Here is a 27,315-nt window from a genome sequence, read left to right as displayed (position 1 = left end):
CAAGAGGCAGAGGTTGCAGGTTGTGGCCAGCCTGTTGACAGAGCAACACTCCATCTCAAACCAAAAAAAAAGAAAAATAGATAGATATTAAATCAACAGATAAAGGGCACTGAGAAGCTAACCACCTGTCACCTACAAAATTTGCCTTCATTTGGGTGTGTATGTTTATGGCTAAAGTGATTCTGCAGCAGGACTTTCTTTTGTCCTTTTGAGCAGTTGGGTTAACTCTTTCGATTTTCTGTCAGTTCTTTGACACAGTTGTACCTTAAATATCTAACTAGATCTAACTAGATTCTGCTGAGTAAACTAAGCTACTCTCAATAAAACCATTTAATTTCATGCAGCTAGGAGGGGAAGAAAACTGAAGGAGTCACATTATAACTTTATCACCGTGACTCTGGCACTGAGAAACTATTTCCACAAAGCCAAGTCACACTGTGCCCTGCACATCTGGAGTCCATTCTGAGATCTGAAGCTGTAAATGTGATTAGGGACAGATGTCTCCCTACCGTGTATAAGAAAGACAGACCAGCATAAATAAGCCAATATCCACTTAGTGGAGAAAAAAATGTGCATCTCTCAGCTGTGGATACGACATTTACTTTTTGGAAAAAAGAAAAAGTTTCCTCAAAAATGGCACAAAAAACTTCACCCTTCATACATAGATGTTACTGTATATTGGTGAATAAGACAAATACTTCCACTTATATCCCCACCTCTGATTATTTAAAAAGATAGTATCATTTATAATCTTCATTATCATAACAGCTGGGGGTGCTGCTTCTTGGCTGGGAGGCTCAGGACAGCACGACTCCAAGTGGGGTTTGCAACCAGCAGCCTCAGCATCTCGTGGGAGGTGGTTGGCATGCGGAACCTGAGGCCCCACTCCAGGTCTGCAGTATCGAAACCTGCACTTCAGCTCAAACCTCAGGTGACCTGCGTCCACATGATGTCTGGGGGGCAGTGGTCTAGGTCATGGTGTTTCTGTAACTCCCTTTGAATAGGAATCACTTGGAATGCTCATAAGACATACACAGGTTCCCAGGCTCCATGCCCAGCACTGATTCAGAAGGTCTGGGATTGGATGTGATTCTGATTAAATGAGATAATGAAATTAATATGACTGATATGGCCATGCCTGGCATACAGAAGGCAAGAACCAAACTCTAATCTCTCCTCCCTCCTGTGGTCATCAACACTAGTGGTAGGGTTGCCCAGTTACATTTGAATTTCAGATCAGCAGCAAACAATTTTTTAATAATAAGCATCTGGCAACCCTAACTACCCCTGACCTCAGAATATCTTGGGGGAGGAGAGTGAGTGGCAGATTAAGACTGGAAAAATAGGCTCAAATTGTGCAGTTCTGAATGCCAATCAAAGACGTTTAAATCGATCTATATACTAACTAGCCAAGACTAGATGTGACCCAAAGCCTCCACCCACTTTCTCCCAGGGATGGTCAGAACAACAATGGCAAGTAGGCTGTGGGGACAAAAGTCTCTATCACAAGACCCATTAGAAAGGGAGGCCAGAGGCCAGATGCAGTGGCTCACGCCTGTAATCTCAGCACTTTGAGAAGCCAAGGTAGGAGGATTGTTTGAGCCCAGGAGTTCAAGACCAGCCTGGGCAACATAGTGAAACTCTGACTCTACAAAAAATTTTAAAAAAATTAGCCAGACATGGTGGTGTGCACCTATAGTCCCAGATACTTAGGAGGCAGAGGTGGGAGAATTACTTGAGGCCAGGAGATTGAGGCTACAGTGAGCAGTGATTGCACCACTGTACTCCAGCTTGGGCAACAGAGTGAAATCCTGTCTCTAAAGAGAGAGAGAGAAAAAGGAAGCCCAGAGGATGAAAGGAATAGTCATGGCCAGTGACCATGTCACAAAGAATAAGGGAGTTAAAATTTTAAAATCTTAAATCTATTTTGTATTAATTCTAAACTATTAAACTATTTATACCCTGGCCAGACACATAAAAATAATTTAAGCCAACTACTTGACTTTTCTAACTGGTGCACAGTTGAGCACTGACCCTATTTGCAGAGAGTTATTTGAGATTTGAAGAAAAAGATATATAGTGACATATCAAAAGCCAAATTTCCAGTGTCCTTAGCCCACTCTTCCAGAACCTTGAACTTGGTTTCTGGACACCCCACATATCTGGCCCAAAGCCCAGTTGTAAAGTCAAGCAATGACTCCATAGCTATTTGCTCTTATTTAATATATAATTCTTAACTAGTCTCTTTATTTAGCATCCTAAACCACAGCACAGAAACATCAAGGAATGAATTAGGGGCAGTTAAAATGATAGCAATAACAGCATGACAGAAAGGTGTATAGGAAAAAAATGTATTACATAAAAAACAAAAATAGATACCCTGAATCATCAGGATGCATTTAAATTATATATGATACATTTCAAAAAGAGCATATACAACATGTTTGATTTCCATTTAAAAAATAAGCTTAAGCAAAAAGAGCTTTGGTTCTTGTAGAGGTAAGCTGCATTTACCTAAAATAAGTATCTTGTCAAAAAAGTTACATAAATGAAGTCACATTTTTTAATCTAATGATTTTATCTGACTGCAGGTGAACTACAAATGACCTACAGAATGTTTTAGGTTGCATACTTGTTCCCCTCTGATTTCCAAGTAGCCTAATTTGGCCACAGCCAAGTCCCACCCTCTACTCTCAAATTGCCCAGGAAGCTAGACAGGAATTCAGCAATCCAGACAGATGAGAAGCCATTATGGCAAACTCCATGCTGAAGTGCTCTGGACCCCTAAGGAAGAAAGCTACAGGAACAGCTGGCACAGACACAGAATTGGGACCACATATGAATCCTGATTCCTGTGATAAGGCCATCCTGTCAGGACATATCTACCTCTACATATACACACCGCCAGTCCCAGGATCTCTTCAAACACAGGAAAAGAGTGGACCCTCCCTATCTCTGACTAGGAGCACCCACTCACCTCCAAAAGGACTTCTTTCCAACTTTTTCTTTTTGTATTGTGTTAAAATTTATGTAGCAAAAAAATTTCCATTTTAATTATTTTTAGTATACAATTCAATGGTATTGATTACATTCACATTGTTGTCAACCATCACCATTACCTATGCCCAAAACTTCTTCATCACCACAAACCTATAGCTGTACGCATTGTACCTTCCCATTCCCCTCTCCCTTGGACGGAGCCCTGGGTAATTCTATAAGAGTCCCTGGTAATTCTCATCCACTCCCCATCTCCATGAGTTTGCCTATTCTAGATAATTCATAGACAATATTTGTCCCTTTGTGTCTGGTATAATATCATGTTTTCCAGGTTCATCCATATTGTGGCATGTGTCAGCACTTAATTTTTTTTCTTTTTAAAACTGTTTTTTGTTTATTTTCCATTTGGTATCCTTGTTTTGTTTTGCTTTTTTTTTTTTTTTTTTTTTTAATCTGGTTCCTTTATCATCTTTCTTTCCAGTTCTGATGTCATTAGCCCCCATGTCAGAGGCACTTGAACCAGAGCAACTCTGTGTTGAATAGGAGCTGAGGCTGAGACCTACTGAGCTGCATTCCCAGGCAGTTAAGGCATTCTAAGTAACAGGATAAGATAGGAGATTCATACAAAATACAGGCCATAAATACCTTGCTGATAAAACAGGTTGCAGTAAAGAAGCTGGCCAAAAGCCACCAAAACCAAGATGGTGACGAGAGTGACCTCTGGTCGTTCTCATTGCTACACTCCCACCCGTGCCGTGACAGTTTACAAATGCCATGGCAACATCAGAAAGTCACCCTCTATGGTCTAGAAAGGGGACGCATGAATAATCCACCCCTTGTTTAGCATAGCATCCAGAAATAACCATAAAAATGGGCAACAAGCAGCCCTCGGGGGCTGGTCCATGGAGTAGCTCTGCTTTCATTCCTTTACTTTCTTAATAAACTTGCTTTTACTGTGGAGTCACCCTGAATTCTTTCTTGTGCGACATCCAAGAACCCTCTCTAGGGATCTGGATCAGGACCTTTCCTGTAATACCCACACGGCTGCTCTCGTCCATGCTTTCCCTGGTTGACTTAAGAGGCAGGAGATGCTGATGCCACCTCCAGGTGAGTAGCTTCATGACACTTAGCTGGGTCCTTGTCAGGAAGCAGTGTGCTGCAGAGACAGCAGCCTTGCTTTTCACGTGGAGTGGAACACATTGTGTTTTCGTTTCCACATGAACCCCTAAGAGAAGAATTTGTGTGTGTGTGGTAGAAGTATCTTTGCTACACCAACTGAAATGAGCTTACAGAAGGCAAGGACATATAATTATTATTATATGAGTGATGGGAGGAGAGTGCAAACAAGGCCACAGGAGTAAACTGGATTCTTAAATGTGAAGGTCAAACTGTGTTCCCCAAATCTCTCCCAAATGTGTCCCACCTATTTTGACAATGGCACCACCATCTCCCAGGAGGAGAGGAGGGGCCTCTTCAGTAGATTTGGTTTCATTTAGTCATTAGGAAAGGGCAAAAGGACCCCTCCCACCCCCACTCAAAGATCTTGCTTGGGAGCTTAAAACTGGGACTCTCCCTGTCAATTCTCTCCCCTCTTTGGTGCCATGTCATGTTCATATTAACTGGGTTAAGGGCAGGCCTTTGTATCATGTGGCGTCAGCTTCTTTGCAGAAAAGGGGACACACAGACTTCGTTCTCGCCTTGGTTCAGCAAATCCCTCTCAAGGACTAAGATATTTTTGGTAATGACTTAAAGCATCTCTTTCTCTTCTCTTTGGACATCATAATTATCTAAATTTAAATATTAAAAGCCACCAGGACTGTCATTTATTTTGTGTATTGATCTTTGGCCACTTAAGTACTACAGAAATATTCCACAAATGCTTCTCTGAAGAACAACAACAAAATCTTAGTCTCTTAGAAGAAAGGTACGCTCCAGTACCTACTTTGAAGTAAGTACCTTATTGACATCCCATACTAAGTAGAGCAGCATCTGACTTTAACATCCTACCTCCCTAACCTCACAAAGTACACACCGAACATTAAGCAGCCCCTTTAACTTCCACTCTAGGAGCTTGCTCCTCTGCTATGTACCTAAACAGAAATGCTCTCCCAGGAACTCCTGGAGAGGGGAGCTACGGTGATGCAAATTGCGTGGGCCCCTCCCAGTATGGAGGTAATCTTTCCCACAAAATCCCTGGTGACTGTAGCTTAGTTCTGCTCTGCATGAGCTCTTCTCTCGGGCCTGGGCCTCGGCAAGAGAAGACGGTCCATTCTCTCCAATTCTGTTATTCTGAGTCATTAGCATGCAGTGTACTTATAAACTCAAAATTCCCTCATTTCTCAGCATTTCCCAAATATTTTAAGCTAATTAGACACGATTTGCTAAAAAACAAACAAACAAAAACCCTCTTATTAATCTGACTATACTTAAAATCCACAACTGTAACTGCTTATGTGAATGTTGACTGAATTATATTTGCACTTTAGTTATGTTTTCCCTTTGAACGGTTCTCATCTTCTGAATATTCTGTGTCTGCCTTCAGTTCTTGGAAGGGTAAGATCATGGTTTCTTATATCCCTTCTCCTTTTGTGTCTCCTCAGGTTCCCCACTACCTAAAGTTGATCATCAAGTAGCAGAGCCTCCTGGCACAGAAGACACTTCTACATGAATTGGGAAAAGGCGGATTCATCCGGGTGGATGAATTACGAAAAGGAGCTCCCTCAAGGAAGAGAAATTAGCAAAGATCATCCTTTCCTCCAGATATGTAAAAGCAGCCCTAAACCGAGATGAATGGCTTGGTGAGTAAAAGGGTTGGATTCCAACCCCACCCCTTCCACAAGTCCAGGTCCTTTTGTGCAGGTCACAACCTGCACAATTGTCCATGGCAGCCCCACAGTGTGAGTTGGCTCTGGAAAGTGTTTTTATTAGGGTTTTCGGCAGTTTCTCAGCTGTCAGCTTCACTGTTTCCAGGCTCGGTCTTTACAGTGAAAAAATAATTTTATGGCAGAAATAAGCAATATTCCAATATTGATAAATAGCTTTTCATTCCTAAGTGCACAGGAACACTGCATTTTTAAAAATTGTATAAAACACACAGAACATAAAATGTATCATCTTACTATGACGTGAAGCTGAGAACATTCACACTGTTGCGTAACCTCCACCACCAACTGAGATTATGCACTTTTTGGATAAAGAAAATCCCAGTCTGAAAATTAGGCACACGAAGTTTTTATTCCTACCTCACTGGTAATGGCATGTGCCTCTATGTGAGTCATTTCCTCCTTATTTGACTTCAGTTTTTCTCTTCTTCAAATTTAGGGTGTTTTATTCTGTGAGCACTAAATCACTCTAAGCTCTACAACACCCAGAATGGCTCAGTTGCTGACCGGCTTGGTTTTCCAACACATATTAGTTAGGAAAAAATTCAAGACCATTGTCAAGATCAGTAGAAGATCCTCGATGTTAAAACCGCAATCCTAGAAGATGTAGAACCACTACCAGGAGGGCAGAAAGCCAGAACAAGAAACAATTCTTCTGTTTCCCCCACACTGAATTCCAGGGTCCACTGCTGTTGTGGTAATGCCACCGCTAGAGCCTGAGCCGTGGATCTTATTGCTTCCTGGGGTCAGGTAGAAATATGTATTTGAGAGGCCTTGTCTGGAGTGTGATAAGGCACATGTTTTAAGCAATGCCTGGGAAGCACTGCTTACATTTTGTGGGCAGAGGTCACGGCTAGTAAACATCCTGCAATGTGTGAGACAGTACCACACAGCACAGACCTGTCGCTGTTACTAGGGCTCCTGTTGAGAAATGCTAACATAGAGTTGGACATGGGAGAATGAACTGATTTCTGGGGTAAGGGATTAGGGGCTACTTCATTGTTTGGAGGGTAAGTACCTAAGACGGGGCACCCCTTATCCTCTCTCTGTGTCTCATCATCTGACCACTAATGTTTTCCCCTGGGCACACTAATGCCTTTTCATTATCATCATTGCCACCAATTTCCTTAAGAAAAAATTGAACAGGCCAGCTGGGCACGGTGGCTCACACCTGTAATCCCAGCACTTTGGGAGACCGAGGCGGGTGGATCATGAGGTCAGGATATCAAGACCATCCTGGCCACATGGTGAAACCCCGTTTCTACTAAAAATACAAAAATTAGCCAGGCATGGTGGCAGGTGCCTGTAATCCCAGTTACTTGGGAGGTTGAGGAAGGAGAATCACTTGAACCAGGGAGTCAAACGTTGCAGTGAGCCGAGATTGCGCCACTGCACTCTAGCCTGGCAACAGAGCAAGACTCCGTCTCAAAAAAAAAAAAAAAAGAAAAAGTTGAAGAGATACCATATTTGGAGAATATGCAAAGGACTTCCTACTCAGCCTCGACTATTCCCTGGGCCTATGTTGTCTGGCATTCCAACATTATTGAATATTTGTCATATTATTTTCTTCTTCCAGTATTACTTACGTTAATGTTTTTTAAAAAGAAATTAAAATATCATATACTCATTAGTAACTTTCATTTCTGCTTTGGGGAAAACATATCAACTAAATGTCCCAAACAAAAGAGTAATTTTAATAATGACATTAATTGGAGCATTATTTTCATATAATAAGCAAAGAACTGGATACATTCAAATGCTGAGTAACAGATGGCTAAGCAAGGTACCAGAACAGTGAATTACGAATGGCCATACACTCACTAGTGCCCACAACACACTGTATCGATTCTCCAAAATCTTTGTGTGAAATAAAGTGAAGGTAGCAAAGATGAACTAACCTGTATTTACATAATTGCAGTTACGATTATAAGCACATTAAACAGGATCAAGACAGAGAGATGTGAAAATAATGTAAAGATCATTAAATTCTATTTTTAAGCAAACTCCTCACTGTATAAAAAATTTTAATTGGAAAAACTCATTGTTTCCTCATCGTTTTCAATTTGATTAGAGACCTCAATTTTGAAATTGAAGGTAAGAACTACACTCATTTACTTCTTTTACTTTTTCTTTCACAATCTTACAGGCCAAAAAGAAATTCCTAAATTTAGGGTAAAAATATTGGTTTGCAAATATGTGTGTTAGAAATACTTAATCAGTAATTTATCAGACTAATTGATGAAGATGAATGTGATGAATAGTTTCTAACACTGAAGTGTTCAGCAGGAAGCTCAGGCCATTTAAAGGCCCTTGTTCTTGTTTGTGTGAGAATACTTAGATGTTAGATTTCACATGAAAAGGTGCAACTGCATATTGATAATCTGAAATCAAACCTATGAGTCTATATTATTTGTATTTGACTTGATCCAATTGTTAGATAATTAACAATTCAACCACCTTATTTATTTTTAATTTTTAAATATTTTAAATTTTACTTTTTTTTTTTTGAGATGGACTCTCGCTCTGTCACCCAGGCTGGAGTGCAGTGGCGTGATCTTGGCTCACTGCAGCCTCCACCTCCCAGGTTCAAGCCATTCTCCTGCCTCAGCCTCCTGAGTAGCTGGGACTACAGGCACGTACCACCACGCCCAACTAATTTTTGTATTTTTAGTAAAGACAGGGTTTCACCATGTTGGCCAGGCTGGTCTTGAACTTCTGACCTCAAGTGATCCACCCGCCTTGGCCTCCCAAAGTGGTGGGATTATAGGTGTGAGACACCATGCCTGGCTTCAATTGCCTTATTTAAAGTGAAGTCCACATGAACACGTTCTCCAACCTGAAAATACATCAGCAAGTTCTCCAGTGACTTTAGATAGAGTCTCAGACTGGATTAATGTATGTGAGACCAGTGCTCTCAGTGTTAGTGAGGATTCCTATCAGAATCCTCATCCTAGAGTGTTCTAGGATATAGGGATACAATAATTCAGAGTGCAGGAATAAAGAAATCTGCCTTCAGGTTCAGAGCCATATTATGGAAGACGCTCAGTGACCCTCAGGGTGGCAGACGGATATTTTCCTATCAAACTTTCACCGTCTTAGCATGCTATTTATTGGCAAATTTCAGGAATGAGGCAGGGAGTTTCTGTTCATTTCCTGTCCTGTGAGAGTGAATCTGACTCCTTGGATGGAGGAGTCTTTTCAGGCTGCTTGGTCCACCTCCACTTGAATGTCAGAAGCCTCTCTCCTCCCAGGAGAATTTGAAAGGCAAGAGGAAATAAGATCCAGGACCATAATGGTGATAAATTATTGAATCTTCTTTTCCAATTTTGCAATAATGAATCCAAATAAGATTTTGCTAGTGTTGGTAGACAGGATGTGCTCTATGAGCCAATAACTTTTTAATTCCAATTAGGATCACTGTGATGCCTGAGAGGCTAAACAGAGACAGAGGGTGCATACACAACAAAGAATAAAGTTCCATGAGAGATACCCACATAGATGCTGAGGACAAAGAGATCAGGCAGGGTATAGAGCTGCTGATCCTAAAGTCTGCAGTGTACGTTTTTAGGGGAAAAAAACAATGGGTCTTAACATTTAGGCCACACTCAGATGCCAAATCATAAAAAATTTGGAATAAAGCTACAAGAGGAAAAACTCTGCGTCCCTCTTTGTCATCAGCTTGGATATGCTGGTCTACCCGGCAACACCGAGCAGGGGTTAGACACACTTGAAAAAGATTGGTTCACGCACTGTGAGCCAATCACTGCACTCTACCTGCAGTCTAGCGGAAAACAAGAGTCTATGAAACTAGCAAAGGGAAATCTCAGAAACTTGAGATTGTTTTCAGACCCAGCTATCTCTCAATAAAGCAGCTAGAAATTCCAACAGAATATTTCTTCTTTTGTTAATCCCTAAAGGAATAAGGGTTCGGGCCATATCTATCCAGCTCTTCTCTCAAAGAAACTACGCTTTCTTTCTAGAAGTGTCAAACAAAGCAAAGGGGCATGGGGGGAATGAATTCTGTATATTTCAAGGAATTCCAGCATCCAAGTAAAAACTATAGAAAGAGAAGCTGAAAACATGTTCAAGGTCTACCAGAGAAATTTTCTGTAATTTATTTCTAAACAGTGCTTGTCACATAGTAGATGCTCAATAAATTTTGGTTGAGTGAACATTCTAGCTACCAATGGAAGATATAAGAATGCCGAGTAGTCTGACTTGGTACAGTTGATAGGAAAGTTTTCAGTAAAACAAAAACAACTACTCCATTTCTATCCAAAAATATATCCCAAATTTGTAAATATCTATATTTATTCTAGAATTATTTAGAAATATTTAAAAAACTTTCAAGAGCTCCTAAAAATGGAAAAAAGTCAAGTAAAGTTCCAGTTATATGTAAAAGTATTGTCTTTTTAATGCTTTGGTGTTATTGGTCTAGCTGTTTTCATCCAATATACCAATTTACTCTAGCTAATATTGCAGATGTTTGAAAGAAAACCTAGTATCTATGAAGATGGACTATTTCTCCAGGAAACTAGGTGAACACCAAGTAGGCCTCCCAGGATGCAAGACTGGTTTGGACCTCAGTCTTATATGTTCAGAAACCCGATATGTCAGCACACTAAGGACAGATCTATCGCTTAGAAGCAGACTCCCAATGGTCAACCTCACCACGACTGACAGAAAAAAATAGAATGCCAGTTGGCCAATTAAAATGAAAAACAGGACTCCCGAGAAAACTGGCATTCTTTGGCCAGCATATTTCTGATGGGCAAGCTCTAGAGAAAGCTGAATTTGAAATCCTCAAGTTGCTTTGGAACATGGAATGAGAATGAGAGGTCTTAGCTACAGTATTCAGGTCTTCACAAATTCCAGGCCAAGGATGCATAATGCATCTTTCCCTACAATAGAGATACATGTGGCCCCTAGATAGATAGACTAAATCTTTAGATCAGGGCACCTCAACCCTGAGCACTATTTGGAAGGGTACTGCCAACATCTGCATCTATGACTTTCTCTTTGCTATTCCTCCTCTACTGAGTTTCAATTCAAAATAATACTTTTTTTTTTTTTTTTTTTTTTTTTGAGACAGAGTCTCACTCTATTGCCCAGACTGGAGTTCAGTGGCGCGATCTCGGCTCACTGCAAACTCTGCCTCCTGGGTTCAAATCATTCTCCTGCCTCAGCCTCCCGAATAGCTGGGACTATAGGCGCCTGCCACCACACCCGGCTAATTTTTTTGCATTTTTAGTAGAGACAGGGTTTCACCATGTTAGCCAGGATGGTTTCCATCTCCTGACCTCGTGATCCACCCGCCTCATCCTCCCAAAGTGCTGGGATTACAGGAATGAGCCGCCATGCCCAGCCCAAAATAATACATGCTTACTTTAGATATGTTCATATTTTCAGTTAGTTCTCAAAGTGCTAAAGATCTCAGAGACTGTCATTCATTCATTCAACAAATATTTGTTGAGATCCTATTATGTACCACACACTGATCTGGGCAAGAGGATACAGTAGGGAACAACAGACAAAATCCTTGGTTCCCATGAGGCTGACATTCCCTTTCTTTATTTTTTCTGCCACTCTGCCTCTTTAAGATGACTTTGCACTATGGGCTGATTTAATTCTCTGAGGCAATCAAATTTCTCATTTGTGATCATATATTTGCCATTATGTACTGTTTATAATTACAAAAAACAGGTGATATCTTCTATTAAGGTTTTTGAAAAGCAGATAAAAATGTACGAGTTCAACAGGTGATTACTTTGTTGCACTTCACAAGCAAAAAGGGAATTTCCAGATCACCTTTATCTTGCTTGACATAGCGGAGTGCTGTATTTTCACCAAGAATGGAAAGCCTTGTGTTCTTCTCTGGGTTATCCCCACTGAAAGGGCTTTAAATGAAAATGTGAGGGAACTGGAAAGGAACACAGGACTAAGAGTTGGTATATGTGTTCCAGAGTTTGCCTCAGCTAATACACAGCTACAGATCAGGCAAGTCAACTGAGTTCTCTGGGTCTCCTATCTTCACCTTTAAAATGACAGGGTTTGCCTACATCACTAAGGAAACAAAAGCTGGGAAATATTATGATTCCCCCTGGTAATAGGAGCCAAACCTTATTCATCTTAATCTTTCTTTCAGGGCCTTGAGCTATGCCCCACACATCCTGGCTGCTTCATAACACCACTTCATCAAACACTGAACCTGTAACACCAGTGTGACAGCTCAAGTCACTGATATTCCAGCTAAGATGTTAAAATTTTTTGTTGTTTAGCTATGGAATCCTTTCCTCACCTAAATGGATGAATCTGAGTCTTCTCTGATGAAGCAGAGGGAAGGGATGCCAGAGGAGGTCCCGTCAACACCTCCCCACTCCCACTCCAAAGAGGGCTCTGCAGAACAAGCACATCTAATTGGCATGTCTAGAGGAGCACATAGACCAAATTTTAAACATGGCCACTGGTTCTGAAGGGAAACAGGAGCTTTTAAGAGGATTGTAATAAGATTTTTCTTTTTAAAAAATTAAAAAATCTAAAAGCATTATGCAGAGGAATTTACTACTGGCTGTTAGTTATTTTGGGGCCAAAAGACTCTCTAACCCCATGCTAAGCTATCTGATACCTTCATCAGTCATTGTCCGCCTCCTGTTTAGCTGTGTTCTCTGGTTAAACCTCCCTTTTCAGAATCTCACATCTGCCATTCTGGTCCTGACCTTTTCTACCTACCAGATTAACACCCTCCAAAATGAACTTCACCAGCCTCCTCATCTGCTCTGCCTCCCCTGTACCTGCCCAATCCCTTGGCTATCATCCTCAACTACCTGCTTATCTTTCTCATTCAGCAAATTTTTCCATTAATCTTCCAGAAATGCTTCCAATTTTGATGCCTTGCTCACCCTATTAACTGATACAGTTTGGGATTTCATCATGTTTTGCCTGGGCTATTGCATTTGCCTCCTAACTGATATTCACACCTCTATTAATTATTATAGCAGCTATCATTTATTAGTGTTTGCTATATAATCAATGCTTTGCTAAGAGTTATACATTATCTCATTCAATCATCCCAATCTAATTGGGTATTCTTATTGCCAACATACAGCTATGAAAACTGAGGCACAGAGAAATTTAAATTACTTGCAAATGGTCACACGAGTAAGTGGCTTAAAGTCTATTTGACATTTTTTTTTTTTTTTTTTTTTTTTGAGACGGAGTCTCGCTCTGTCGCCCAAGCTGGAGTGCAGTGGCCGGATCTCAGCTCACTGCAAGCTCCGCCGCCCAAGTTTACACCATTCTCCTGCCTCAGCCTCCCGAGTAGCTGGGACTACAGGCGCCTGCCACCTCGCCCGGCTAGTTTTTTTTTTTTGTATTTTTTAGTAGAGATGGGGTTTCACCGTGTTAGCCAGGATGGTCTTGATCTCCTGACCTCGTGATCCGCCCGTCTCGGCCTCCCAAAGTGCTGGGATTACAGGCTTGAGCCACCGCGCCCGGCCCTATTTGACATTTTAAGTCTCTCTCCCATCTAACTATCTCCCCACACTGCTGCGAGAGGAAGCTTTCTAAAACACAGGTCTAATGATTTAATGATAGTCCAAACCCCCATCTTGGCATTAAGGTCTTCACAACATATCCACAATGTGATCTGTCAGCTCCAACACTACTACCCCTACCACACATAAGTTCACATGATGGCCTACCAAGTCCAGGCTATTGGGCAATTATAACATCCTCCTGAAGTGCCATCCTTCCTCTTATCTGCCTGGTAAATTCTCATCCAGCTCTCAAAACTCTGTTTATATTTTTTACTTTAAGTTCTGGGATACATGTGCAGAATGTGAAGGTTTGTGACATTGGTATACATGTGCCACGGTTCAAAACCCTGTTTAAATGTCAATTCCTAGATGAGTTTTCATCAGTTCCCAAAGGCAAACCTGGTAGTTCCCTCCTCTGAAATCCTACAGCATTTTATCCAGTATCTTTGTCATAGAAAAAGCAAAACACATAAAGCACTAAAATGTATCACAAGTGTATCTGTCACATTGTTAATAAATAAATAAATAAATAAATATAAATAAATAAATAAAGTTCCTGAATGACAAGGTCACAACATACTAATCAGAATATCCTCTCAATGTACCTTGCCAGGTACCTGGCTCAGAGTTGGTACTCAATTAATGCTTATCAAATGAAATGTTCTTGCTGTCTCCATTTTTCTGAACAACATTCATGTTTCTTCCCAAAGCAATCTGGCCTTGCCTCTGTTACGCTGCTAAAACTCCTGTCCTGAAAACTACCAATGCATATGGGTATTACGGGTAGCAGTTGATATTTGCCTTGAAAAGGATAAAAGAAACACAGGATGTTTCACTATGTTCAGGTTTAGTTATAAAAGCACATTTTGGGTTAGAATATGTTGCTTTGCATCTATTTTGTATTAGTCAACACCTGGCTGTGATAATATTTTAGTTCTTAAATATCGCTCATCTTTGTAACCCTCAGCAATAAAGCAGTTGAACCAATAATGATCATTTTCTCTGCTTCACTGGCTGGGTCTTAGGAGAAAATAAGCCAGTGAGCGGGAGGCCAGCCCCTCCGATGCAAGGGAAGAGGTGCCAGCATGCTGCTTGTTCTGCTCTAATGGGCTAGAGTCAGGGTAGGGCTGAGCTGAAAATGGTTGCACATCTTTCCTGCCTGGGGTAATCTTAGAACCATACTTGCCCCCCTCAACAACCACTGGACAGGAGCTAAGCCAGAAGGCCCACTTCCACAGCATCCACTCTAAGCCACAGCAAATGGGAAGGGAGAAGGCCTGATGTCCTGGAAAACCCCACCTTATGACCAGGGGCTGGAAATCTGGAGGACACATTTTCACTTCATTCAGTATGAAGGCTTAAAAACTTCCTAGTCTGGCTCATTGTGTTCATTGTGCTCACTGTGTTCATCTTAAGAGCTGTTTGCAGCAGCCAATAACTCTTAATTGCCAGCCTCTACTGCAAGACTGTGGCACCTGAAAGCTATACATCCCTTCCTTCTTCCAGCAAGTTCCAGACCTCCCCTTTCTCCTGGCTGCTCCTTTCTCTGGCCTCTCCTCTATCTCCTTAATGATTCCTCCTCCACCACCAGCCCCATAAATAGTATTCAGCAGGAAACCATTCTCTCCCGCATTAAGGTCATTGGCAATGTTGTCTTAAACAACATGGCTTCCAAATCTCTGGGCATTTCAGCTCGAATGGGGAATAGCCCATTGGCACTCCTCTTTGATTGTCCCCAATGACCTCAAAATGAGAGGGTCTCAAACTAAACATTTTCATCTTTCTCCCTCCTGCTAAAATCTATATTCTGCCTTACCTAATTCAACGAACTGCCGTTCTTTCATTAATTGGTCCTTTCCTCCCCACTCTAAGCTAATCAATGAGCAAATCCTTGCTGACTCTACTTCTGGAGTAGCTCTGAAATCCATTTCTTCTCTCCACTGCTTTAGTCAGGGCTTTACCCTGTAACATGTTCTCCCTGCTTGAAGTCTCTTTATTTACACTTGTCTTATGGCTGCTGATACTTGGTATCTAGACTGGCAATCTACCCATTTGTTATTTCTCCATACTAGACTATAACTTCCTTGGATAGAGAAACCTTGTCTCTCTCTTTTGTCCTATTATCCTTGTGACAATACTGTGCTTTACACACAGTAAGTGCTCAATAAATAGACTTTGGCAATAGAGAACAGATTATCTTAAAGTGACTGCCCTTGTTCTTCCAAAGAGCAGATCATTAGATAATTAAATATTTACTCTAACTTATTCTGGCCCAATTAACAATGTCATATATACACACAGACCACACACACAGATATACACACACTGGCTGCCCTTAGATACCTTTAAGTCAATCTTTTAGCAAACACAAAGAGAGGCTCAATCTCCCAAATAATTAAAACATAAATTGGGTTATATTTTTGTTCCTGGTCTTCCTTGAGGAAAATGACACAATGCTTAGTAGCAAATGAGAAATTATTTTGCAAATCTATATCCTCAAAATGCCACCAAACATGGGTCATGCATCCTGCTTTCTTGCATTTTGATCCTATTGCTATGACTTAGTGTGGTAATTATATTACAAAGCTATTATTTGATGAAATGGAAATGGCAAAACAATTTAAATGCTTGTCTAGAAAGACTCTGTTAGAATGCAATTATGAGTGAAAACACAATGGCAAAATAATTGAAATGCAAGTCTGGAAGGCACAGTTATGAAAGCATTAAAATGCTCCTGTTGGGGACTCACAACACTGAGTGAAACTATACACTCCTGGGGACACATTTTTAATTCACTAAAGCAGGCAACATTTATGGGCAGATGAGAATATCTGTGCTCCAATTGTTCTGCAGCATTATCTACACTTCTAAATGCCACCCGGGGGTAGGTAACATCACCAGGGTTTCTGGGTTTGGAGGATGGTTTGATAAGAGAACCATATGTCATACTGTGCTTTCACACAGCACCAGGAAGATAAAGGCACAGGGCAAATTGGGCTTAGATTTTTCTGCAGTATTTCCAGTATAAACGGTAGGATCATAATATTAAAATATTTTTATTCTAAATTTAAGCTGGCAATTATTAAATATTTATGTGGGTATATTTCTAAGGGTCTATCTTCTTTACACATTCTGCTGATATATTTCTTTAGCAAAATCTCAATACATATTTTGATGTCTAGGCTTACAGTTGTATACACTTGCTCACCAAAAGAAAAAAAACAAAAATGCAATACAGTGCTAGATACAAAATCAATCTGCTGAGATGATCAATTTGATGAATGACCAAGGACCCTCCTCTGAAGCGTGGTGATGTCTGCATTTGATAGTGGAACACACAAATGAGTGTACCAGCAAAATATGCAAAATATGCTCCTGACTCCCACCCCTTCAACCTACACAATCTACTTTCATGGATCCATTTCTTTTAGCTAAGCATAAAGAAACGAATACTAGGAGTGGGTCATATAAAAGAAACAAGTGTTAAACGAATAAAAAGATGTATATCGTTTTCTCATTCATGATTATCTCTCTTGTGTTGTCATAGAGCAAGTTAGGATATGGCATTTAATTTTAATCACTCAGAAAATTTCTCAGCATCAATGACAACAACATTACTTAATAAAGTTACTAGGTTTCCACAAAAAGAATTGTATACTTTTGTTTTTGAAGATTTAAAGAAGTCCCTTGGAAATGTAGATACAAAGTATTCTTACTTTCTTTCACAGACTCTGAAACACATAAAGATTTAATATGCACATAAACGTGTTTTCTGAGGCAGGATTTGCAAAAACAGTTTGGAAATCCTCCTGATTTTATATACCAAGTGTTTGCTGTGGATCCTTAAACTGCTGGGAGGATATTTCACTGCGTGCTTGCTTCTTGCCTACTTATTTTCCCTTGCACAAACTCAGAGAGTGTTTTGTAAAAATATAAACCTGAGTGCATGGTAACTTCAAAACAAAAATCAAATCTGCTGGCCGGGCGCGGTGGCTCAAGCCTGTAATCCCAGCACTTTGGGAGGCCGAGGCGGGCGGATCACAAGGTCAGGAGATCGAGACCACTGTGAAACCCCGTCTCTACTAAAAATACAAAAAATTAGCCGGGCGCGGTGGCGGGCGCCTGTAGTCCCAGCTACTCAGGAGGCTGAGGCAGGAGAATGGCGGGAACCTGGGAGGCGGAGCTTGCAGTGAGCCGAGATCGCGCCACTGCACTCCAGCCTGGGCAACAGCGTGAGACTCCGTCTCAAAAAAAAAAAAAACAAATCTGCTGTATAGATATTTTATAGAGAGGTTATATTATTAACACACACATTTAAATACTTATATGATTTAAAATAATATAAAGAAGTTTTTCTAGTTTGGACACAAAGTTACACACCTTGAAAAAGATTTAAAAATCACCTATAGAAAATTATACGAATAAGGCTAGTTGAAAATCTAAGCAAACATACACATAGATAATAGAAAAAATTAAAGTTATCAAGTTCCTAAAATAAACTACTGTATTACACATAAAATTTGACATTTGAAATCACATTTGTCAGAGTTTTACAGAACTAATCTCTGTATTTAGAAAAGTGTTAAATATAACAGCATTACTAACTTCCAAGAGAGTAGCTTTGGAATTTAATAAAGGAGAAATCAATGCAACTATGACAAAAATATAAGTTAAAACATACTATAACTTACTTTGAAATGCATAAAAATAAATTGGGTTGATGGATGGATGATAAAGAAAATATAGTAAATGTTAACTATAGAACCTAGGTGGTAGGTATACACAGGTGTTCACTATACAATTATTTTGATTCTTTTGTATGCTTAAAATTTTTTGTAATAAAAAATTTGTTAGAAAAAAATGCAGTGCTCTAGATGAAAAGCATTTATTCTCTATGCTGATAACTGTGCTTAACAAATAAGCCAGTTTCAGAGTTGGTCTCACGGATACCACACACTCACCTAGCCATCCAGATCCTGAATTTGGGATGCAGAGGTCTGTCTCAGCACTGGGTAACACGAAGCCAACGACAAACACCTCTACACCATCTGCCATAAGAGCCATGCCCAGGACGAAGAAAAGGGCCCATTGAAAACGACCATGACCGCATTCTTGGATTATCAGCTCATACTGCTGAGCTAGCTCTTCCTCGTCAGCTCTTCTTTCTGATTCCAGCTCCTGCCGGTCCTTGTACTCATCGCCCTTGGGCTGCCCCACTGACACGATGCCGTCCTTTGCTTGGTTCATACTGGGGATGCCCTGATACTCCCCCTCATAGATCTCATCATCTTCATCATGGCCCTCAGTGGCTTCACTTGAGCCTTCATCATCGTTGGCCTCCCCATTATAGGTTTCTCCAGCCGGGTAGTAATCATCATCGTCTTCTTCATCTTGGAACCGACTGTAAGACCTCTGGGTGTATTCATCCTGGGCTCGGTCCACGGCTTGATTCACCTTCTTTACTGTCTGTTTCTTCACCTCTCTGGCAATGTCCTTGGCACCCTTCATCAGTGAAGTCCTATCCTTGTAAGAGTCTTCCATCTTTTCTCGACTGATGGCCAAAGAGAAGATGGGAATTTTTCACAGCCTCAGTGGTTCCGCTCTGACGGCATCATCCACTTTGGGTTCAAAACAGAACTGCGAAAGAAGAAACAGAGGAGATATTCATTATTCCTTTCCATATATTTTTCTTCCATCTATTTCTTGGCCTCTTTTCATTGCCCCACAAACTACAACACAAAATTAGTTTTTCCTTTTTTTTTTTTTTTGATCTCACTGTATACACATGTACACTCTATGCTGCTTCTCTGCTTAAGTGTGAACGTCACTTGGAGTATTTAGGGTTTTTGCTGCTATCATTATTGTTTTGTTTTAAGGAATTCTATCCCCAGGGTAACAGTACACAGGAATTCCCCTGAGAATAAAACAGAGCATTTTGCATCTTTAAAAGTACACCGAACACATTTTGAAATTGCTATAAGCATATACCTTGATTGAGAAAAACAGTATTGCTCACAGACACAAACAAATATTGCAAAGGCAAAACCAGAATATTAGAAGAATCCTACTGGGCCTATTTCCTCACATTGAAAAGCAAGCAGCCCCACATACAATTACTATCAAACTATAGCTATGTTTGTAAAATTGGATTTCCCCCCTTCTTAACATTGTATTTCCTTCCAACAAATTTTAACAGAGACTCACATGGCACCCCAAACAGACAAGGAGTATATTCCCCTAGAATAGTGTCATATCCATGGGATCGTCACAGTTCATCAAATGATTTTACAGATGCATTTGATATTGAATTAGAACATATGACTTATTTGGTGGGAGGAGTCTGCCCTTTCAGAAACTACCCCCAGGCCATCAGGGACAGGTAAGCTCCACGCCATGTACCTCCACAACCCCACTTCTATTTTCTTCATTTCTGGATACCCAGTACAAACACACACACTCTCTCTCTCCCTCCCTCCCACCTCCTCCAACTGCCACTCTGGTTAGCTGCTGTTTTGGTAGTAAAGTCTGGACCTTCCATGACCTGTTATTTGGTTTTCTTTTTCACTGATAGCCCCCTCATGCCTTGGTTCCTTAAATTCAGGCTGACCTCTTGGTAACTTTTTTTCCATTTGTCCACTCAGCTGCCTCTTCTGGTGGCTCATGTGAGTCATCGTCAGGTTCATCCTTGTACACAGATGATACGGAGGTTAAAAAAGTATTTCTCCCCCATCATTAACTCCCCAAGCCTTAAGCTACGGCAGCATTCCAAACATTGATTTATATAATCGCCATTTCTACTTTTTCATTTTGTACCTAGTTTAAAATATTTAAAGTGGCTATTACTAACATACATTTAACTACTCATCCAAATGCCACAATCAAACCCAGCAATAAAGACAAACAGATGTTTGTTTATAAATGGACCTTGCTTCATTCCCACTGAATACCTACAAATGCCCAGTAGGCAAAACAGGAGTATGACTCTCACAGACCTGTGTTTTGGAAGATGATAAAATGAAATTAAAATAAACATATGATTGCAAGGTTTACAACCAAATGTTTTAGTAAACGATTTTTCTGTTTGTCTTCCCTTTTTAAAAAAAAAAAAAACTGAGAGGAAAAGAAAGGGAGGAAGAGAGTGATGGGAGAATCCATGAGAACAGTAAGAAAAAATGGAAAGGTCGTAACAAAGGAGGCTGAGGATGGGATGCTCAGAAACTCAAGAAGTCAGGGAAAAGGGGCAGGGAGGACAATGATGGAATTGAGAGACATTCCCTACTTTAAAAATTAACAGACAATCAGAATATTTCTCACTATAAATAAAATAAACTGCAATCCTATCCATCGAACGGATGATCATATCAGACACTACACATCAGCTGCTTCCTGTACACAATCAGCCCCAGAAACACCATTAAGTGAGCTCCAAAGACCGCTTCATTGAAAGCAGAGTCTGAACAACCCTACGGCACCACCCCAATGCCTTTCATAATGGAAAGCTTCTGCCATAGCTGTTTCTAAGAAATTGTACATCAACTGACTGCGTATGGCTTTTTTGCTTTTGTCCTCAGCCACAGGTATCCTTACCACATGCTTTACAGGGCTTTCATCCCTAAAGAGGTCCTTGTATAGGAGCCACCTCTGTAAGAGGCAAGAGGTATGATATCTTCAATGTCATGGTTATGACTGGAAAAGTGGACAATTCTAACCCCCTAAGTAATCTAAACACTTGAGCAATGAGAAATAAAATAAAATAAAAATTTTACAATTAAATATTCCAATTTTGAAAAAATTCTTACAGAAATCTTTGTTTTAATTCTGGGACAGAACAAAGCAATGTGCACATATAGGTTCTTTTTTTGTCTCTCAAGATTTCTCATCCCCCAAGTCGAAGCTCAAGTAAGTTTCTTGAGGGAAGAGGCTTGTTCTTTAGTTTGTAGTCTTACTAAAGCAAAGAAGATTTTTCTTTGCTCTTTCATAGACGGGAAATGTGAACACTTATTCAAAAATGCTATATAAAATGAGATGTTTGCAGATATCGCCTTTGGGGTAAGCTGGTGAAGGGTATAGGGGTCTCTCTGAATTATTCCTTACAACTACATGTGAATCTACAATGATTTCAAAATACAGAGTTAAACCCAAACCCCAAGTTTGTACTATCTTTAGAAAGCCATCTTGGAATATGTGCAGGATGATTGGCTGGGGGCAGATGATTCAGGGGCAGAGTTATAATTCTATGGCTATTATCTCCCTCTGGTAAATGGAAAAAAGGAAAAAGCTTGGCTCATTCCAGATATTGCCAGGAAAATGGCAGATTAATATCTACATGGGAAGGTCATGCTTGAATTAAAGCAGCAATTCTCAAGGGTGGGGCTTACACACCAGGTGTGGCCTATAAGTAGGTCCACGAGCAGCTGTTTATAGTATCATCCATGTTTACTTTTATTTCTCGAATAAATTACGGAGTTTCACCACATAATATGTGTCGGACTTTGTTTCAATGAAAAACAAAACAAAGCACCTTGATTTGGTGCTTACTATGTGTGAGGCATTGTGCTAAAAACTTCCTGTACATCCTTTTATTCTCTTATTTAATCTTTACTTCAATCCTACAAAATAGATATTATAGTCCTCCATTTTACAGATGAAAAAATTAAGGCTTAGAGAGATTAAATAGCCCAAAGTCACAAAGCTTGTTAGAGGAGATGCTGGACTCAAGCTCAGATGTGTCTGACCCCAAAGCCTTACTTACCCCTTATGTTCATCTGCCTCACACAGTGGTCTCACTGAGGTCTTATTAAATGAGGTGGCCTTCTTCCTAGTCATTTCAGTATTTCAGTAACTTTTTTTCCTACACTAGAATGGTTTTATACGTGCTTCTCTAAATTGTCTTTTACATCCTGAAGTAAAGAGAATTGCTGTGAGGCCTTTAATCAGTGATGAGCTTTATATGGGTAATAATTTTAAAATGTGGTCTTGTTTGTTCCAATAAACTACCCTAGGATAGTGGCTGTACTTCAAAAAATAATGTAACCCTGTTAAATAAGACATCAGTGGGCCAGGACAGCAGGAAAGTAGGCAAAGCAATGAAACTCTAACAGCCTCTGATTAAGTACATGATGCTTACTCAAGTCAGTTTCCTTCTCCACGAAATAAGGGTAATAATGACCACCTTCCAGTGTTGTGAGGATTAAATGAGTTGTTTACACCAGTTTTAGGACAGAATCTGACACATATTCAGTGGTTTCAATTCAGTTTCCCCAGGAACAGACCTAGCCATAAGGAGTCAGCTGCAAATCACTTATTATTAAAGAGTAAGGGAGTCAGGGAGCAGGGTGGGGAGAGGGCGATGGAAGCAGGGCTGCAATTTTAGGTATTGTACCTTGGAGCAAGCTTCAGGAGGAACTCTGGAGTACAAATTATGCCTAGGAAGTTTTCCCCACTCAGGCAAAGGTGCTGAGTTTTCATAACCCCATGCCAACTATTGGCTGAGGGCTCCTGGGGGCAATGATGAAATGTAGGAGCTTCCTGTTCTCTGCACCAAAAGGCAAGGCAGTTCCAGTAGCCTGAGGGCAGTCCTCTGAAGAGCCACAGGTGCTGGCCAAGGAAAGCAAAGGCACACTGAAGCCAGGTGAGGAGAGCACAGGATGATAAAAGGGGTCCAGGGACCCAGGGCATTAACAGTATCTCCTGTAATAAGCCTTGATAAATATCTGTTTAGATCCCCTACTCATCATGCTAAGCTGCAGGATACATAGCCGATTAAAAACAGCCTTTATAGAAGTGGCTGTTAAACCAAACAATGTTCACAGCAAAGTGAATCTGATATAGTCAATGACATGCACGATCATTGTGCATGATATTTTGCACAAATACGTAAAATACAAAGAATATACACATAAGCATTACTCTGGTAAAACACATTTTTTTTTTTTTTTTTTGCTCCTTTGATGGTTCATGACAAACACACATATTCAATACCACTATATACTATTTCAAAACTTTCCTACACAAGTTGCCACCCTACACAACCCCCCCACACAGGTGTTTCTCTTGGTGTTTCCCCACACCGCCCACACATGCAGTCTTTCCTTTGCTTTACTCCTCATCACCACCATCAATCTAAAGATCTTGGATAGCTCCTCCTCCCCCAAATGTTCTAGAATCTTCTGGATGCTGGGAGAGTCCATTCTTCTAACAACCGTATTTATGCAGATTTAAAGCTATTGTGCGCTGATAGAGTAATGATAGCAATAATAATGGCTAATCTGTTATTATGTCAGCCATGTGCCACTCACTTCAGATGCATTATCACACAATAATGCTCACAAACATTGTATGGGGTAGGTACTTTTAAAATCCCTACTTCACAGATAAGAAAACTGAAACCTGCCCGGGAATAATGCGACCCTATGCAATACTACGCCAGAGCCCAACCACATACCTACTACATCTGCTACATTTTCATGGAAATGGGAGCCTGTGATGGAAATAGGGATCTGAAACAGCATAGGTGTGTAGAAGGCAGCCCCCATGCCAGTAGACTCGGGCTCTTCTAAAGTACTTGCAGATACGTAGTGTGCTGGGATTGGGCAGAGGGGCTCATAACATCCCTCTTCCTCTCTTAAGCTTGGATCTAAAGGAGATATTCGACACAGAAGACAAATCGCAAACTACTTGCCAGCTGACTGGACAACTGCATCCAATTTTATTCCTGATGCCACACCTCCCTCCCAAGTCAGGCATGCTGGGCTACACAGGACTCCTTCTGGAGTGGGGTGGGGTTGAGGGGGGAGCTTTCCATGAAGCTTTCCACTGAGCACATCTTTGAGATGAAGAAATAGAAACTGACCCATCATCCCAGACTGTCCAAATCTCTGACGTTAAGTGTTTATTATTTAAAGGCACCTCTTGCCCTCCAACCCTCTAAACTACCTGTATGCATACATTCTCATTCTTTAAGGTGCAGTTCAAAAATCACCTCTTCCATGAAATGAATTTCTTTCTTTATTGCTTAGCCTAATCACATCTTGCAAGCTAAGTGTAGCTGGTTTCCTCCTGTCATTCAATCACGTTTTCCATTATGCTCATCAATATATGTGATGGCCTTCCCTATTAAAGTGTAACTTTCCTGAAAGCAGGAAGCTTTCCTGAAAGCAGTAAAATAAAACAGCATAAAGTAATGTTATTGGGTATTTTGTTTGTTTGTTTTTTGAGACAGAGCCTCACTCTCCCACCCAGGCTGGAGTGTAGTGGTATGGTCATGACTCACTGCAACCTCAACTTCCCAGGCTCAAGCGGTCCTCCCACCTCAGCCTCCCGAGTAACTGGGACTACAGGTGTGTACCACCATGCCAGGGTAATGTTTTATTTTTGGTAGAGATGAAGTCTTTTTATGTTTCCCAGGCTGATCTAGAACTCCTGTGCTCAAGCAGTCCTCCTACCTCAGCCTCCCAAAGTGCTGGGATTACAGGTGTGAGCCACTGCATCTGGCCTTAAAGCAATATTATTAAATTAGGACTCAAGCACCATAAGGGCCCAACTCTTAGTTTCTCCACTTTCTTTACCAGGCAATTTGTTTGGATCAGAAGTTCCCCAAGGTGCAATCTGCAACATGTGGTCCTATAAGGTGCTCTGAGAGGACAAAGTTGTATGGTCATATACATTTTGGAAGTTTCTGTCTCACACTTACTTCATGTGGAGTACAAGTAGGAGGGTTACAGTACAAAGCCTATTATAAAGAACCTTGCTTAAATTTGTTACCCAATTATTTCCAAACTTTCCTAATAACAGAATTCCCCACCCTCAACATGACACCAGTAAGCAGTTCTCATTATACACTTTATGGAAATACTGTATTAAGATGAACATTAAAATCCTTTAAATTCTAACGTCTCTATTGTAAAATACCATAACACTAATTAGAATTAATCAAAGCAAGCAGGATAAAAGGCAGAAAATCTACATTAAAATAATATTTCTAAAATAAAATACAGTATTTCTTTTAAATGTATCAAAAACTGAAACTAAGTTTTCCAGATGTAATTGCTTATGATTTTTAAATAGACTTGCTATAAAAATAGAAAGTATTTAGCATATCTGTGTATTTTTAAAGTAATAAGTCATTCAAAGAGTCTGGAAAGTTTAATTTTAAGTATAATAACATTCATTTTAATGCAATTTTGACACAGTTAATTTGCTCTGTGAAGAATAGGTCTCATAAACCAGGGTAAACTTGACCTCAGCAGTTGTCCAAATCTCTACAAACCCCAGATTAGTGAAATCTAAAGGGCTCACACAAATGATAAATCTGTTTGCATATATAAACTTTTGTGAAGGTCCCAGAAATATCCTCAAGTGAGTCAAAGTGGGCAGTATCCTTCTTTGAAGAAATACTTGAATTCAATTTAGTACAGAATCTTTCTTTCTGATTACAAAACCAAAGCAGGCTTATTTTAAAAAGAACTGGACCAACGCATACCAATTTGGATGGCTACTAGCAAAAATCTAACAAACAAAATAACAAGTGTTGGCAAGGATGTGGAACCACTGTGCACCGTTGGTGGGAATATAAAATGGTACAGCCTCTGTGAAAAATAGTGTGGTAGCTCCTAAAAACATAAAAATAGAATTACCATATGATCTAGCAATTCCACTTCTGGGTATAGACACAAAAGAATGGAGAGCAGATTCTAGAGAAGATATTTATACATCTATGATCCTAATAGTGTTATTCACAGTGGCCAGGAAGCAACCCACTGGCCCATTGACCGATGAATGGATAGGCAAAATGTGGTGGACACAGACAAGGGAATATTATTCAGCCTTAAAAGGAAGGAAATTCTGAAACATGCTGTAATATAGATGAATCTTGAGGATATTATGCTAAATGAAATAAACCAGCCACAAAAAAGACAAATACTGTATGATTCTATTATGAGATCCTTAGACCAGTCAAAATAATAGAGACAGGATATAGAATGGTGGTTGCCAGGGTCTGGGAGAAGTGGGGAATGGGGAGTTTTCATTTAGTGGATAGGGAGTTTCAGTTTTACAAGATGAAAAGAGTGATGGAGATGAATGGTAGTGTTGGTTGCACATTATGAACACATTCAATAGCACTACCTGTACACTTAAAAATGGTTAAGTGGTAAATTTTATGTGATGTTATTTTATCACAATAAAATTGGGGGAAAGTAATAATTTAAAACCTCCAGAACCTGTGAATGTGACCTTATATGGAAAAAGATGTAAATATGTTAAGGATCGTGATTATCATCCTAGATTATTCAGGTGGGCCCTAAATCCAATGACAAGCATTCTTAGACAGAAGAGAGAAGACACAGAGACAAAAGGAGAAGGCCATATGAAGATGGAGACAGAAATTAGAGTTACACAGCCACAGGCCAAGGAGCACCTGGAGTCCCCAGAAGGTAGAAGAGCAAGGAGGGAGTCTTCTTAGAGAGAGTGCAGCTCTGCTCACATCTTAGTTTGGGACTCACCTCCAGAACTGAGAGATAATAAATTTCCATATTTTAAGTCATCCAGTTTGTGGTAAATTGTTAGGCAGCCACAGGAAATTAATACAAGATCCTTTTCTTGTTGAATTTTAAGAGCCCTTCATATAGGAAGGATATAAAGTCTTTGGTCATGTATGTTGTAAACTGTTTCTCAGATGGCCTTATGTACAGTGTTTTTCACTGTGAAAAGCTATTAAACAATTTTTATATAGTCTATTTAAAGGTTTCTTTGTTCATGTTTTCTGCTTTGTTGTAAGTTTATCAAGGCCCTCCTGAACTTCCAAAACATCCATCTATATTTGTTCTAATTAACTTTTATTGTTTAATGTTTTGTTCTGGAACTTTTTTGTTATATGAGGAAGGGATTTAAAAAAAAAACCG

General features: G+C 40.1%; 1 protein-coding gene across 2 annotated transcripts in view; it reads right to left on the bottom strand.

The window, feature by feature from the left end:
• Positions 1 to 27,315, bottom strand: part of SV2C (synaptic vesicle glycoprotein 2C) — a 275,773-nt gene that overhangs the window by 209,678 nt on the left and 38,780 nt on the right. For both annotated transcript variants that reach the window (XM_015140296.3, XM_001105846.5), the window contains exon 2: positions 18,376 to 19,051. In XM_015140296.3, the coding sequence (XP_014995782.2) occupies positions 18,376 to 18,955 (580 nt within the window). In that variant the 5' untranslated portion in view covers positions 18,956 to 19,051. The remainder of the gene's footprint in view (positions 1 to 18,375; positions 19,052 to 27,315) is intronic.

The sequence above is a fragment of the Macaca mulatta genome, chromosome 6, assembly GCF_049350105.2.
Source record: "Macaca mulatta isolate MMU2019108-1 chromosome 6, T2T-MMU8v2.0, whole genome shotgun sequence".
NCBI classification, from domain to species: domain Eukaryota; kingdom Metazoa; phylum Chordata; class Mammalia; order Primates; family Cercopithecidae; genus Macaca; species Macaca mulatta.
This window is presented reverse-complemented; position numbering and strand designations above follow the sequence as displayed.